Here is a 15393-nt window from a genome sequence, read left to right as displayed (position 1 = left end):
CAAGCAAGCCATGAAGTGGCTATGCCAGAATAAAGTGATCTCGAAGCGAGATGGCCGTTATAAAGTTGCTGGAATAGCACAACTCGGCCGCAGGAGGAGGACCAAGCGAAGGCGAGTTGGAGGAAGAAGAAGAAAAGGACGAAAGGGCAAGAGGCGACGACGACGACGAAAGGTCGTGAGAAGACGAAGACGCGGAAGAAGAGGCAAACGTAGGCGACGACGAACAAGGCGAAGGGGAAGAAAAGGCCGAAGGCGAAGACGAAGAGGTGCCCGCAGACGACGACGAGCGGGGCGCGGACGCCGCCGAAGGAGATCATCATAAGTCATTTTAGCAGAAACCTTCATAGCACCAACAGCCAACCCTAACGTAGCTTACATCTTTTTCAGAAAGGAACGCAATTCTTACTGTAATGTGCTGTATGGTGTGGCCATCTTTGCAGTAACCTGGTCTGTGTAGTCCATAATCTAACTGAAACCAGTAGTCCCCTTAAAATCACCTAGGCTGCCAATAAACTGATTATACAGATACTTTGACCGTAGCTTAGATTTTCGTAGATCAATCGCCTTAAATTTACATTGAGGCTAGGTTAAATCACGTCTTTGCAACGATGACGCCAAGACAAAGGTGAATAACGTATTGCGCGCGACTTTAGCATAATATCTCACAACCGCAGAGGAGATGGGAACCCAGGACCAGTAGCGCCAGTGGTGGAGTTCGGCCGGTTCGCGCGAACGCTTTTTAATAATGTTAGGTATAGGTTGCAGAACCGGTTTCTGGCTAACTCCTTCGAATGGGCCTAATTCAAAAGATTTGAAAGCCGCATTTGACAACCGTAGGCAGGGTTCAAGTCTAAACGAACAGGTTCCTAACTAGATTGAATTCCACCACCAAGGAGCACTGCAGTAGAGCAGACGGTGTGCCCTTGTTCGAGTTAAATGAGATTAAGGGTCCAGAAATGAGATTAGAATTAGGGGGTCATATGGACCTAGGGGGCATATGGACTCCCCTGCGGGCCACAAGAAATAGAAAAAAGCATGGTGCAGGGATACTTTAAATTATTTTACAAAAGTAGTTTGTTAAGACAAGACTTTGCCCTTTTGCGAAAGGCTGCAAGTAAAAAATTGCATCAAACGCTAAACAAATTGACAAAAAAGAATAAGCAAAAGTACGTTTCACGTAAGGATGACGTTTTCTAGATTCTCTTCCGCCGCAAAACTATCAAAGATGCCCGACAATTTTGAATAAGACTAAACTTTAAATAAAAACTAACTCAACTTCTTTGCAGGAACGCAGCCCCGGGGGAAGAGGGGTCTTACTTTCAAATATAATTAATTAAATTTTTCATTTAAAAAAATTAAATATTTCCATATTTATGTTTATCAATGATTTTTTTACAGTTTGACTATCAAAGACAAGTTGAAATTCATTTGATGAAGACTAGGTTGCGATGGGGAAATCCTTTTTGAACCCCAACAAAGGTCTTGATATCATGCGTGCAACTTAACAAACGTAATTGTAATTTGGACTAAAAATTTTTTAAATCACTTTTACATTACACAACAACAAAAGTCTCAACAATGACAGTTATAATTATAATTACATGAAAATGTGTAATTAATTACATAAAATTGTAATTGATCTTACTCTGAACACGGCTAACCCTATTGGAAACACTTTAGGAGTAGACAAGCCTTCTAAAAAGAACTTAACCAGTGGTCACTTAAAGTTTTACTGAAGCGTAGACGCTATCTTACTACTGAACAACTATTGGAGTTAGACAATAACATCAGTGCAGGTTACCATCTTTAGGCTCATAAAATTAAATTAAATCAAATATAGTTATTACTATCTGAAGCCTTTACAAATTGTTTCACCTAACGGATCATCAGAAGGTCTTATTCAATCAGAAGGTCATTTGAATAAGACCTTCTGATGATCCGTTAGGTGAAACAATTTGTAAAGGCTTCAGATAGTAATAACTATATTTGATTTAATTCGCTCTGCTTTGCCTTTTTGCTTGGCATTGAGCACTTTTTGTAGTATTAATAGTTTTCATTGTTTTAAAATTAAATTATATTTTTGTTTCAAAAATATATTGCAAAAGGCTACCACGGGGATCTATTCGGTAATAAGCACAATTATTATTCATAACATTTTTTGATGATCCCCTAAATTGTTACGTAATAATGTGTCAAAATTTATTTTCCAGAAAATTGAATTTTTTGAAAAAGACCAAGAAAATAAAATATCTTTTGACAGGTGTCAAACCCACAACAATGCTTGATATGAATGACTCGGTTACATGTCTTGTAATACAAACGAATTTATTTTCACAGGAGTCAGTTCAATCACAAACAGCTAAAAATCGATTTCGACCAGCTAGCAGCTAGAATCTAGCAGAGATCACCTTCAGTTAAGCTTATTCAAATAGAAACTTGACTAAAATCAAATAAATATCCAATAAAAACTGACAAAAAGATTCACCTTTGGGATTTCGAAACGAAGACAAAAGTTCAGTTTAGTTTGTTTTTATTTCTAACCATCACAACAAAAACAATATAGCCTATATTCCAAAAATAACAGAGGTCTAGAAAAAGGTAGAAGCGACAAAACGCAGACGTTATAGCCTAACGTTCTTGATGCCAAAACAGGTATATCAGTTTAAAATATGACACGGCCACACGGATGCACACCAAAAAAGTTTGAGTTTGTCAAAAACAAAATTTCAAAGTTTTTTTTAACACCGCTACAACCAACGTTGCGCTACCGGCTATCTTCTCTTCGTTGCTTGGAAACAATTCTATAATTCAGTGTAAGCTTGGATTGTAACCTTCTGTATAGTAACTTTCATTATAATAATTCTTATCATCTTTTGATAAAATTGTTATAAAAAGTTATCAGAAAATTTACTAAACAATCATAACTTATTATCCTCACACTAACTCTTAATTTTTCAAAACGAATATCTTAAAACGAAAGAACCTATAATCAGATTAGGGTTAGAACATTGAAAAACATGTCTACAAAGTTTATACGAATCAGTATCTCTCCACGTATTGTGATTTATTTGCAAATACTTCATCTATTCCTCAGCATAACATAACAGCGGTGTCGAACCCAGTCCTTTCGAACGTCGCGCAGACATTCTCACCACTCAGTGACCAGGATTTTTATACTTTTACCTTTACTGAGGCATTTTTTTTCTTTTTTTAGGGTGATCTTGGTTTTGAGGTGGATTTTCATTTGTGGATTTTGAGATTGGTAGCCTACCAGGGCCAAAGACATCCTCTCCGCGGCCTACCGAGCAAAATGCTTGCCTACTCCTGATCTAAATGCTATAGACATCACGCTCATGCATTTTCACAACATCAGTTCGAACTTTTATTTCAAGGCAATCATCGTGATACAAGTTAGGCTGCATGGCCTGAATTAAAATGCGAGAGTTGGCTACGTAGGTAAGTATGTAGCCAACTACATACTGTTTACAACTTCAAATTCAACTAATGAAGTGAAGCACTCTTTATCTGTTATAATTTTTTTGATCAATTAAATACACACCAGTAGAGCTTGAACTAATCCTTTATTGAAACATTGCACATTTAAAACGGAGAGCCCAAATGTAAAAGCAAGAAAAAAAAGTAGCCCATGTTTGATAGATTTTGCTTCGAGACAGAATTAACGATATCGTCTCATCTGAATGCTGCGGTCACGGAATCGAATTACTTCTCCCACATTGGGACCTTTAGGTCTCCCACTTCCAGAAATTACGTCCACCTGAATGGGGAATATAACAAAAATTAATATGATCAAAGCCGGATCAAAGCAAGAGGTGATCTCCATCATGAAACAGCGATAACCTATCTTGATTCTACCAATAAAGTTCAAATTGAAAACAAAAGAAACATGGCTGTAAGTGAAATCAAGACAACACATGATAGAATTCGTATTGATTGATTTATCTTTATCTTCGGACTGGGAAAGCTTCTAGCAGAGCTTATTCTTGGTAATTTCACATACTTGTAGACTGTAGAGGCTTTGAATTGAATCACTGACGCAGGCCTGGTCAGCGGTCACCAAGATTGACAGAGTGAAGTTTCCGATTATTGAAGTCTTGTTGTCGGGGAATTATTCAATCCAATAGATGCCGCTGAATGGAGAGCAGTCCTTAATGTGCGTTGCACAAGTGCGCACCCCAAGAGTCGAACCAGCGCCGCTTGATCTTGAAGCTTTTTCGTTCCAGAAGTCACGTGCTAACCAACTGAGCTAACGGGCTATTCAAGCTTAAGCACCGTGCGGAAACCTGTAGGCATATCAGTCTTTCTTTGTTACATACCTCAAGTACTGTAGGCCTAGTTGTCATCGTAAACTATCTGGTCCATCGTTAACCTGGGATGGTAAAAAGATAGACTCGCTGTTCCAAAAGCTCAAACAAAGAAGTAGTTTAATAGTTTTAGTGCGTCCGCCCAGTTAGCTCAGTGGTTACGCGCCTTCCTTAAGATCACGTGGCGCTGGTTCGACTCTCGGGGTGTGCGCTTGAGCAACGCATTTCAAGACTGTTCTCCATTCAGCGGCACCTAATGGATGGAATAATTCCCAGGCAACAACACTTCAACAATCGAAAAACCGGCCCTGCGTCGAGAGCCTCTGCAAGTATGCGAAGTAGCCTATACTGCAAGCATATAGGCTACTTATCAAGGCTTTGTCAGTCCGAGGATAAAGATTCAAAACTGACCAACAAGTTTGAATAAGTTGTTTGGTTTAATAATATCAAAACAGTAACCGCTGATTGGTTGACGTTGACAATGGCTTTAAGTTTTGAACAAACTGCATGGACTATTAGACTATTATTCCAACTTTGGTACCGGTAATGGTTCATTCTGCATTTTGAGAAACATAATAATTAATTGGTTAAATGCACTTTTACAATTGATTTGTGGCACAGGATATGAAGGTACTGAGGAGAAAGTAGTTTGTTGCTTTAAACTGTGAAGCATTTTTAGTTAGACGAAAAGTATTTGGCAGCCACTAGCAATGGACCACTTTTTTCTTAACATCTTAAAATGTTCTGAACATGATACAGAATTTGATTCTGACATAAACTGTTCGTATAGTAGGCTACAGAATACGGATGCTTGCAAATAGATAGACTAATTGCTTGAGCATTACACCAAAGCTTTCAATACAAAACAGATTCAAGTGTAGATTTCGTTTTTTTTTAAGTTCATGTTCAAATTCAATTTAATTTTTAATTCAAGTTAAGTTTTTTTGTAGACTACTCAAACGGCGAGTTTTTATTTCGTTGTCTGTCGCGTTCCTAATCAAAAGTAAATCAAATTGTTTATGCTTACTTCCACAGTAGAAATGACTCCCATGCATTCCAGGACTCGAAATATGTAGAGACGCCTGTTGTCTTGGCAATAAAGTTTTCCATTATTCTTGTCTCGGGCGACTTTTAGAGGTGTCCATCTACCGGGATACGACCCTTCTCTTGCAACCTTATCAATCAACATGTGAATATCTTCTCCTTCAGTCAATGTTGATAAAATAGTGTCTTGGCTGAAAAGTAGGTCTGAAGGTCTCATCTTAGGCATCTTTTCAATTCAGTTTCAAGTTTTGTTAAATGTTTGCAACTTTGAAAAGGCTGAAATATAGGCTGCTTTATTTAGAATATGGATGTCAAAATTTAAAGGTTTAGACATGTAAGCTTTACGTCATGGGACGGTTTAAACCTAATGAGAATTGGTTAATTGGTGGGTTTTGGATCTTTATCCTCGGACTGACAAAGCCTTGATTGGTTATTCCTTGTAGTTTCGCATACTTGTAGAGGCTCTTGACGCAGGGCCGGTTACCGAGATTAACAGAGTGAAGTTTTCCGATTATTGAAGTGTTGTTGCCGGAGAACTATTCCACTCACTAGATGCCGCTGAATGGAGAGCAGTCGTGAAATGCGTTGCTCAAGCGGACACCCCGAGAGTCGACCAGCGGACCTCTATGGCCTAAGACAGTCATAACAGGCCCAAAATAGTAGAAATTATTACGCTAAATTGATTAATTTAGGTTTCACATGGAATATAAATCATTGAATTTATCGTAATAGTCTTTTATAGCTGTATTATTTATAGGTTATCACGTTATGCTTTTATTCAAAAACCGTTGATGCATCCAAGGGAAGATATTGAATGAAAAGTTTGCTGATGAACTCGGATCTTGGGCCCATAGCAATAACTTGCAGCAGTGACGATCGGTGAGGGAAAGCAAGGAAAGCAGTGCTTACCTTAGCAAAAACTATGCAAAATATAATGACTGAATTCTAGGTTTAACTTCTTATTATTTTTATCACGTCTATTTTAACTTGAAAATTACTGTATTCGTGACTAGAATTACTCGTAACGCTTGTGAGTAGTCTAAGTCCTCACCAAACCGCATGTCTTGCCTATAAATGCCAATTGACGCAAACGCTTCTGTCAGAAACAATCACTGAGGCTCCAGGTAAGCAACTATCAAACTTGCTTTCCCAGATTCAAAAATGTCAAAAAACGCCTTCGTTTTATCCAATCCTTACTCGTTTCGCAAAACGTCACCAGCTGCTTAGCCAATCAGATGTGTTATGGTTATGGTAAGTTAGTTGTGCTTTCCCAGTGACGTCAATGCGTACATTTGCTAGAGCGACTAGACTAACTCGTCAGAATGGTCTCTCGTCACGGTACACGCACAGCATCATAATGCCAAAAAGCTTGTTGCTGTTTTTTGATGTCTCCTCGCCATGTACTTTAGCCTACTGTACTAGCTTTCATAGTCATGCCTTTGCCCTTTTTACAGCGTTGATATAACGTTACTTCGCCAATGAACGTTCAGGTGCGGATGCAATATTTAGTTTGTTAAGCTTCTATACGCAGGAGGCAAACTTATCCAGCTTTTTGCACAAATGGCTTGCGGTTGTAATGTTTAGGCCTAAGTGTTAGTTTTTGTAGTGTAGGCGTAACTGAATATCTGAGAATAAACATTCATGACGAATTAAACATTTAGACAACTATTATTACATGTCTAACACAGGATTTTGGTCCTGCAACGTTAAAATTAAGATTGTTCATGACTTCTAAACATTAAATGGATGTATGATCACGACATAGGCGAAGCACAATTTGACAGATTTTTATTTTTGATTTGTTTTGGAAATGCTCTCAGAGCGCACCAAATTGGAAGTGTTTTTCAAAAATTTCTGGGGGAGGCCCCCCAGACCCCCCGCTGAAAGTGTTGCCTTCGGGCTTCGCCCGACGGTTACGCCCTTCGTGCCTACTACCTTGCTGCAGCATATTTCCAAGTTGCTTTCCCAACGGTTTAAGCCACCGAACGTCACTGACTTGCAGTTATCTGCTTATTGTTTAGATTCGCAATAGCCGAAATGCAACGCATCATTTCAGCCACTTTCCTTAGTCGGCTGTAACACAACGAACGATAGCTTATGATGTAGGGTGGTTGTCATAAATTCACATACATGGCTGAGCAATGAAACATATTGCAACCTAACCAAGTAACTAAGTTCTCAATCAGAAATTTTTAAAGCAGAACAAGATTTGAAACAAGTTTTCAAAAGTTAGCGCTAATTGAAAGAGATTGAAAATTGTCATTAATTTTGTTACCGGTACTGTTAAATTGTTGACATGTTCTCAGGGGCGAACCGCTAGTGTGTGCTGCGGTGCTTTCGACGGACACCTAAACACAGCACCCCCAGTCTCTCGGACTCACCAGCCGCCACTGCATGTTCTTCAAATCCATAAAATATTACCGTAGGCTACGTGACTTTTCAATCAAGTAACTTAATAAACTTTTGAAGCCTTCGCCGCCCTAAAACGGCTCTGTCAGTAGGTTGGTTGCTTCTAGCAAAACAGAATCCAATAAAATTACATTTTCTAATCAAAAAATAAAGAGCCCAAAATGTAACTACTAAACTCATGTTCAAACAAACGTTTTGAAAACTATACTGTCTTCATTTTCAGTGCTTTAAATAAAATATTTTTTAATAGAGTTCAGTATCTAATTTTTGGACTCTATTTTTTGGACGGAGTAACCAGGTGTTTCAACCATTTTGCTTCTAAATTATTACTTTTTTGTTTTTCACAACCCAGCACAGTATTGTGCAACTTTTAACGTAAGATCCAGCACACACTCCATTATCTTCATTTTTGCAAATGCGAATATTTCCAACAGATATTTCTCGTAGTCTTTACGCTTATGCTCTCTTTTATAGCCTACGCCTACGGATATATTTGCAAGGGAATAAACCAAAGTGGAGAATTGGCTCTTGCGCAATTTGATTAAAAACAAACACGCAACCAAGCTTGCGCCACCCTTGTTTGTCACAAACATATCGCTTTTCTGGATTAGAACACACTGTCACGCAATTTAATCAGGCAAATTCATATCTTGATCTACAAAAGCAGTTGAAATCACTGTGGGAATCAAGTAGTCCCCCATTTATATAATGACAATGGTGAACTTTGTCAAATATTTTCCTTTCCAACCTTTGTAGTGATGTAATGCTGTGTAAAGATTGCAACACGGAGTCGAGAAAAAGTATTCTTTATTTGAAAGCCTTTACGTAACTTATGTACACTTCAACAGCAAAGTGAAAACAGTGTATCACGGGCTACTTTACAAAACCTTTTGAACAGGAATAGACCTAATTTTTCATCCACAAGCGATTGATAAATTTAGTTTGACCACCATGAACTGTAGCCTTGGCGCAGAGCATAATGAAATGCTCGCGAAGGTAACTTCCAAAGTCCATTCAGTTTGCAGTCTTACATTTTACTGCTTGGAGCCACCAACTTTTCTTACTTCCCTAACTAATCAACGGACAATTATCCTAAGTTGAAACACCTTATTCTAATACAGGCAAAGGTGGGCAGTAACTAGTTAAAAAAGTAACTAGTTACATAACTAGTTACTTTTTGAGTAACTGTAACTGTAACTTCGTTACTTTTTTGAAAAAGTAACGATAAGCAGTAACTAGCTACTATTTTAGCGTTTTTCAACAGTTACTAGTTACAGTTACTTGATTTCCCAAACAAAAATTGGTCGTTTGTTTTTCAGTTTATGGCAGTTTTTTTGTAGTGGTCAAATTATTTGTTTGGAAGAGATTATCGAGACAAGCAGCGAGGTTGTGTACAGAAAGGAGCTGTGTAAACTGCAACATAGAATTTTGCGGTGTACGATCGACAAAAAGAAGGTCGCGTAAACTGCGAGGTAAGATTTCGCAGTGTTCTATAAGGATTGATGTCTGTGACGCCACAATCCTTTGTTTGTTCCCCCACTAAGCTGTGTGTTTTTAGAAATTTCAGGTTCTCCTTTTTTGTAAAGCGATTCTTTTTTTGTAGATTGTGGTTATATAGCTTTGAGCACAGGTAGACGAAATAGTCAGTACTCAGTAGACGAAAGTCGAAATGGATAAGTTTCTGTCTAAAGTATCCGAGACTGAAACAAACCCCACTGGTTATGCGACTAATATGCCAATCTCTGGATATTCTGCAATCAGAAGAGAAGGCATATATGGGTATACTGCTACCAACCTTGGGCATGACGCGGAAAAGACTACAAGAAATTCGAAACTGCAACAAGGTGGCTGTTTGGCTGCCATTACTTACCCGATTGTTGGAATCTTTGCAAAACAGATTTGGCCATGTCTTTGATGATAGCGACTGCCAGTTAGCTGCTGCGTTTCACCCACAATTCCGACTGTCTTGGCTTTACAAGGGTGAAGAAATTAAGACGGCTCTACATCTCAAAATTGTTAACTTATTACAGAACCATAGCAATTTCAACATCGACGATGCAACAAGTAACCGTGACACTGATGTTGACAGGAATGAAGCAGATGACTTTTTTGCTTCGTTATTTGAAAACACAAAAAAGAAAGCGAGTGCGGCAAAAATTTTAAATGAATTTCTCGAACGTAACCCAACAAAGGCGGTTACGTCTGATGCATTTCCCAATGACGCCATGAGGCGTTTGTTATTGCGATACAATACACCTATCCCCTCCAGTGCTGCTGTTGAAAGACTGCTCTCCCTTGGAAAGGACATTTTAAAGCCAAAGCAAGCTGGACTTAGCAATCAACATTTTGAAATACTGATGTTTGTAAAAAGAAATTGATGTTGTGCCTCTTCGTTCATTTTAGATACGTTATACGTACCCGTATAAAAATATTGACACCCCCTACTGCTTATCACGGAATGTCCAGTGCCGGTCTTTGGAGTGTGCAAACTGTGCGATAGCACAGGGTGGCCCGCAATTTAGGTGGCCCGGCCCAATTTAGGTGGATAGCCAGCAAATTAGGTGGCCCGCAATTTAGAAAATGCAGAAAACATAGAGACTCAGCTTTATTTCCGAAAAATGCCAAAGAAAACATGATCTTATCCTTTTGCTATGCCACCGGACAGCATCATTTTACAGTAATATTCATACCCAAATTTTTGTTGAACATGCTCTCCAATTGCACCAAATTCAAAGTAACTTTTCAAAATTTTCTGCGGGAGCCCCCCAGACCCTCTGCCGCTGGGGGTCACCTTCGGCAAACACGCCGTCAGCCTTCGCACGCCGGCCGTCAACCCCCTCTCTCCTTTCAAAATACCTAGCTACGCTACAGAATTGGATGATTTGGATAAGTGTCATTGGGGCCCGCAAAGCATATTCCGCACAGGGCTCGAAATACCCTAAGACCGGCACTGGTCCTGTGCATGTTATTTTTTCAATTATTTATTGTTTCAAATTTGGTAGGCGGGCGTTTTGGAGTTAGATTATGGAATCTTAGAAGCATTACCGTATAGTAGCCTATGTGGACAGCTAGAAGAGTGGTCGCTGTTTTTTAGTTAGGCAACAGCTACGAACAAAGTATCATTTTGCCCTTTATCATGTATTTTTCAACTTGTATTATACTTCATGCAAAGAAGAGTAGTTGTAGATCAGTACTCATATGCAACCATTTTCTTTGAAAAGTAACTGTAACTAGTAACTGTAACTAGTTACTTTTTAAAAAACGGTAACTGTAACTGAAACTAGTTACTTTTTGAGCGAAGTAACTGTAACTGTAACTCAGTTACTTTGAAAGTAACTAGTGCCCACCACTGAATACAGGTAGGCACAATGGCACATAAATCAATACCCTCCTACCATGCAATCGATAGTAAGAGAGGGAGTTCGTTCTACTAGTAACTAGATGGTTCGGTAATAACAAACCAAAAGGGTGTGTCAGTTCAGAAGTTTCCTGCTCTCGTATAGACATAACATGTTTTTAGTCTGCAAGAAGCGATATTGGCTGTTTAACAGACAGTAGTAAAGCTGGCATTGCAATCGAAAATGTCTATTCTTTATCCTCGCCTCGTCTGTGAATGCCAATCCACATTTTCCGAAACATGAGCGAAAATTTAGTTTTGAAGAATTTAGGTGCAAGCGAAAAAGACGACTACAATTTTCAATGAAATGCATAATTTTCTACTTATTAATTGTCATCATTTCCTCTTACGTAGCCAAAATGCTTACACGCTTTTACTAAAGTTGGTTAATAAGTTACATTAACTGGCAACCTGATCTGCTCACTGAGTCACTGGGCCACCACTGCTCCCCACTATCGTAAGTATTTTCACATAAAAGGGAAAATCCCTTGATTGGAACATAAGTATTTTGTTGTATCACAAATATTTCTTGGAACTTACGAGGAATCACATGATGTTACGAAGTTTGTTTACGTCGAAAATTCAAAAGGTTCAGTACACAATTTAGCACACAAAGCGCAAACACGCGATATTCGTAGCACTGCAAAGGAATTTTGCAAATGGTAATGATTTTAAAATAGATTTGGATTATAAAAGTGTTAAGCAATGGGAATGGTTTGGCAGATTGGGCTGGCAATTGTGGCTTCACAGGTAAAAGTGCGGAAAGAATCTTGTAGACATTTCAAATGGTGTTAAACATAACTAGATCATACTACCTTTCACTCAGGCGCGGATTTATGGGGGGGCCCAGGGGGCCCGGGCCCCCCCCGAAATGTTGCGAGGAATTATTGTTGAAATTCTATGTATCCGCATCAAATCGTTTGATATGCGTCTACACAACTGATATTAGTCCCACGGCAGACTTCACTTATCTGGGAGGGGGGGGGGTAATTTTTTGTTATTATTATGGTTAAAATCATCCATCGATCAGACTCCTTTATTCCGTTATACAACTGTAAATGCATTTTAATAGCAACATTTGTTGGAGCTGACTCAGCTGAAACCAATGCTGAACCAAATGACGTCAGTTGAAACAATCTGAAACCTTGAATGGCTGTTTTATAGTTTTTAGCCTTCATTATAATTTCAATCAATTGCCGTCTATGCTTGCAAACATACAAACATCCAATTGGTCATGGACACTGCATACAGGGTTTTAAACCAGATTTCAAGTTTACTTTGCATGCTTAGCAATTTTTATTCAAGCAAAATGTATTTTTCAAACATTCACAATTGATGAAATGGCTGTTTCTTTTAATGTATATTTTATTTTATGGCATATCGTATATGTCGTAGTATAGTGGCGTAGCCAAGGGGAGGGGGGGGTTACAACCCCCTCCCCCTTTGGCACGCGTGTGACATCACGATATTGAGAATAATGCTTTCAGTCTCTGTTTCTCTAAAATAAAGTTTTCCTAATTTTAAACGAAACTGCATTAAAAGAGCGAGTTTTGCCAATACCAAACATTTAAATATCTCAGCCAGGAATTAGCAACAAGAAAACATAGAGACTTAGGTTTATTACCGAAAAATCCGAAGAAAACATGATCTTATCACCATTTTACAGGAATATTTATACCCACATTTTTGTTGAAAATGCTCCCAGAATGCACCAAATTCAAAGCAATTTTTCAAAATTTTCTGGGGGCTGCCCCCCAGACCCCCGCCGCTGGGTGTCGCATTTGGCGAAGACGCCGACGGGCTTCGCCCGCCGGCCGTAAAAACCCCCCCTTTCAAAATTCCTGGCTACGCTACTGTCGTAGTATCATTGTTAATATCTGTTTTATCTTTTTCTTTCTGTTTAATTGATTTTCAAATTTTCTGGCCCCCCCCGAAAAAAACTCCTAGATCCGCGCCTGCTTTCACTTATCAAAGAATAGATTAATCTTCTTCGTCGTATGAGCTGTTCTTCTGGACTATATGTTTGGGCATGATGTCATCAGCCACTCGACAGTCTCGTCATCCAGGGCCTTCAGTCCAGGCGCTCCATGTGGTGGTTGATGGATTGGGCAGTCATGGACGACATGATCTACTGTCTGGTCTGTGGCGCTACACTCGCATCCCGGTGAGGGAGCCAGGCCCCATTTGCACATGTCTGAACGAAAGCGACCGACGCCGGTTCGTAGGCGGTTAAGCCGGACCCACGCAAGTCTTGCGAGGGACATTCCCGGAGGGTGAGATAGACTAATTATTAATAATAGATTAATTATCTTCGAACATGAAATGTGTTGATGTGGCCAAATGGAAAGACTCAACTCAATGTCAGCAAACCAATTGCTACTCATTGCTATCCCCTATCACTCAATTCCGCCCCAATAGCTCAGTTGGTCAGCGCGTGACTTGGTGAATGAAGAAGCTTCAAGATCAAGCGGCGCTGGTTCGATTCTCGAGATGTGCACTTGAGCAACGCATTCTTAGGTCTGCTATCCATTAGCGGCATCTAGTGGATGGAATAATTCCCGGCAACAACACTTTAACAATCGGAAAATTTCACTCTGCCAATCTCGGTAACCAGCCATGCGTCAAAAGCCTCTACATTCTACAAGTATGCGAAACCACCAGGAAAAACTTATCAAGGCTTTGCCATTCCGAGGATAAAGAGATTCAAAACCAAACCAACCATCTCATCACAACACTCTCATGCGATAGATAGTAGTTGATTTTACGATTATGATGCAACAATAATTTCAACTTTTCTCGCCTGGATTTGGAGATAACATTTTAATTCTTGAATGTGTCAAAACTGTATAGTTTTTACTTCAAAATGACCTAGTGTAGCATCTTGTGTAAAGGGGTGCGGCAAACGTTGGCAAGGGGGCAGTGCACATTTTGTTACAAATGACGTAAGATATTTTTAACTTTAAGCAAACATTGGGCTCAAGGTTTCCATTTTGGTTGCCGAAGCTGTTTTCCCCTCAGATACGCTCGTTACGTTTGGTGCAACTTTACAAAATGAATATTTTCAAAACCGCTGTGATGATTACGACGTCATAAAGCGATCAGGCGCCTAAAAGTCAATTTATTCCAAAGAAAACTGGCAAAGGGGTATCGCTGTGTACCCAGGGTTGTAGTTAAACATCCCGTTTTCGTAACCGTGTTGAGGGTAACCGATATGAGCAATCGTCGATGACTGGGGTTACTGGTAGGGTGCCTGGGGTGCCAATGGATGTAGGCGTCGCCTCCGCTTCTTAATGTCGCGGCACCATTCTGAAACAACAATAATGCAGCGTTGAGCTGCTTTGAAGGCTAGGCTAAATCTATGGTTGGTTGGTTTTGAATCTTTTTCCTCGGACTGACAAAGCCTTGATAGGTTCTTCCTGGTAGTTTCGCATACTTGTAGAGGCTCTTGACGCAGGGCCGGTTACCGAGATTGGGTGAGTGACGTTTTCCGATTGAAGTGTTGTTGCTGGGGAATTATTCCATTCATTAGGTGCCGCTGAATGGAGAGCAGTCCTTAACGTGCGTTGCTCAAGCGCACCCCGAGAGCCGAACTTGCGCCGCGTAAACTTGAGCCGGGCGCGTAATCACCGAGCTAACGGGGCGGGCTCAAGATTGAGGGAGGGCTAAATCTATTGAGGGAAACTTCTAAAGCATGAACAACTTTAGGGCGTCACCTGCAATTAAGTTAATCCGTTTCGAAAACAGCTGATAGTTGAAATGAACAGGGGAAAAAAACGATATAGTGTGAGCTATACCCAAATAAATATAATAAACTATGAACACTTATAAAACTATAAACTACCTAATGAATAATGATATATAATAAACCTTCCTGTGTCATAAAAAAGTGAATGTAAGTTTTTAACTTTCTTAAACTAGAAATGACCAAAGTTTTTACAGCTTTCTTTATAATTAGATCACCATTTTGGCAGATATACAAAAGATACATAGGCAACTGTATAGCAGATTATGCAGATACACAAAGATAGTTTACCTATGTTAGCAGGTACACAAAAATTGGTATATATTTTCATATCTGAAACTGCAAATATTAATCGCCCATTATGACGTTGTAGGTTTCAAACAATAAACACATTCTTTATCAAATTTTGTTCATTCCATATAGTTTCCTAAACGGTAGGCACTTTAACATACTGATATCCAATTCAACCATGAACTATC

The 15393-nt window shown here is 39.3% G+C and overlaps 1 protein-coding gene across 1 annotated transcript; it reads right to left on the bottom strand.

The window, feature by feature from the left end:
• Window positions 1-3562: 3562 nt before the first annotated feature.
• LOC145778029 (uncharacterized) lies at window positions 3563-5673 on the bottom strand. The gene is made up of 2 exons (XM_082589420.1): window positions 5350-5673; window positions 3563-3775 (listed from the first exon to the last, which is right to left on the bottom strand). The coding sequence occupies exons 1-2, from the start codon at window positions 5590-5592 to the stop codon at window positions 3677-3679; spliced, it is 342 nt and encodes a 113-aa protein (XP_082445546.1). The 5' UTR covers window positions 5593-5673; the 3' UTR covers window positions 3563-3676.
• Between the last annotated feature and the right edge of the window lie 9720 nt (window positions 5674-15393).

This window comes from Aplidium turbinatum, chromosome 10, assembly GCF_918807975.1.
Source record: "Aplidium turbinatum chromosome 10, kaAplTurb1.1, whole genome shotgun sequence".
Lineage (NCBI taxonomy): Eukaryota > Metazoa > Chordata > Ascidiacea > Aplousobranchia > Polyclinidae > Aplidium > Aplidium turbinatum.
This window is presented reverse-complemented; position numbering and strand designations above follow the sequence as displayed.

What these genes read in the sequence shown, in the direction of transcription:
- LOC145778029 (XM_082589420.1), bottom strand. Translation starts at nt 5,592, where the DNA reads ATGCCTAAGATGAGACCTTCAGACCTACTTTTCAGCCAAGACACTATT. An exon ending in GAGTCATTTCTACTGTGGAA is followed by an intron (nt 3,776 to 5,349) that starts GTAAGCATAAAC and finishes TTCCCCATTCAG; the next exon opens with GTGGACGTAATTTCTGGAAG.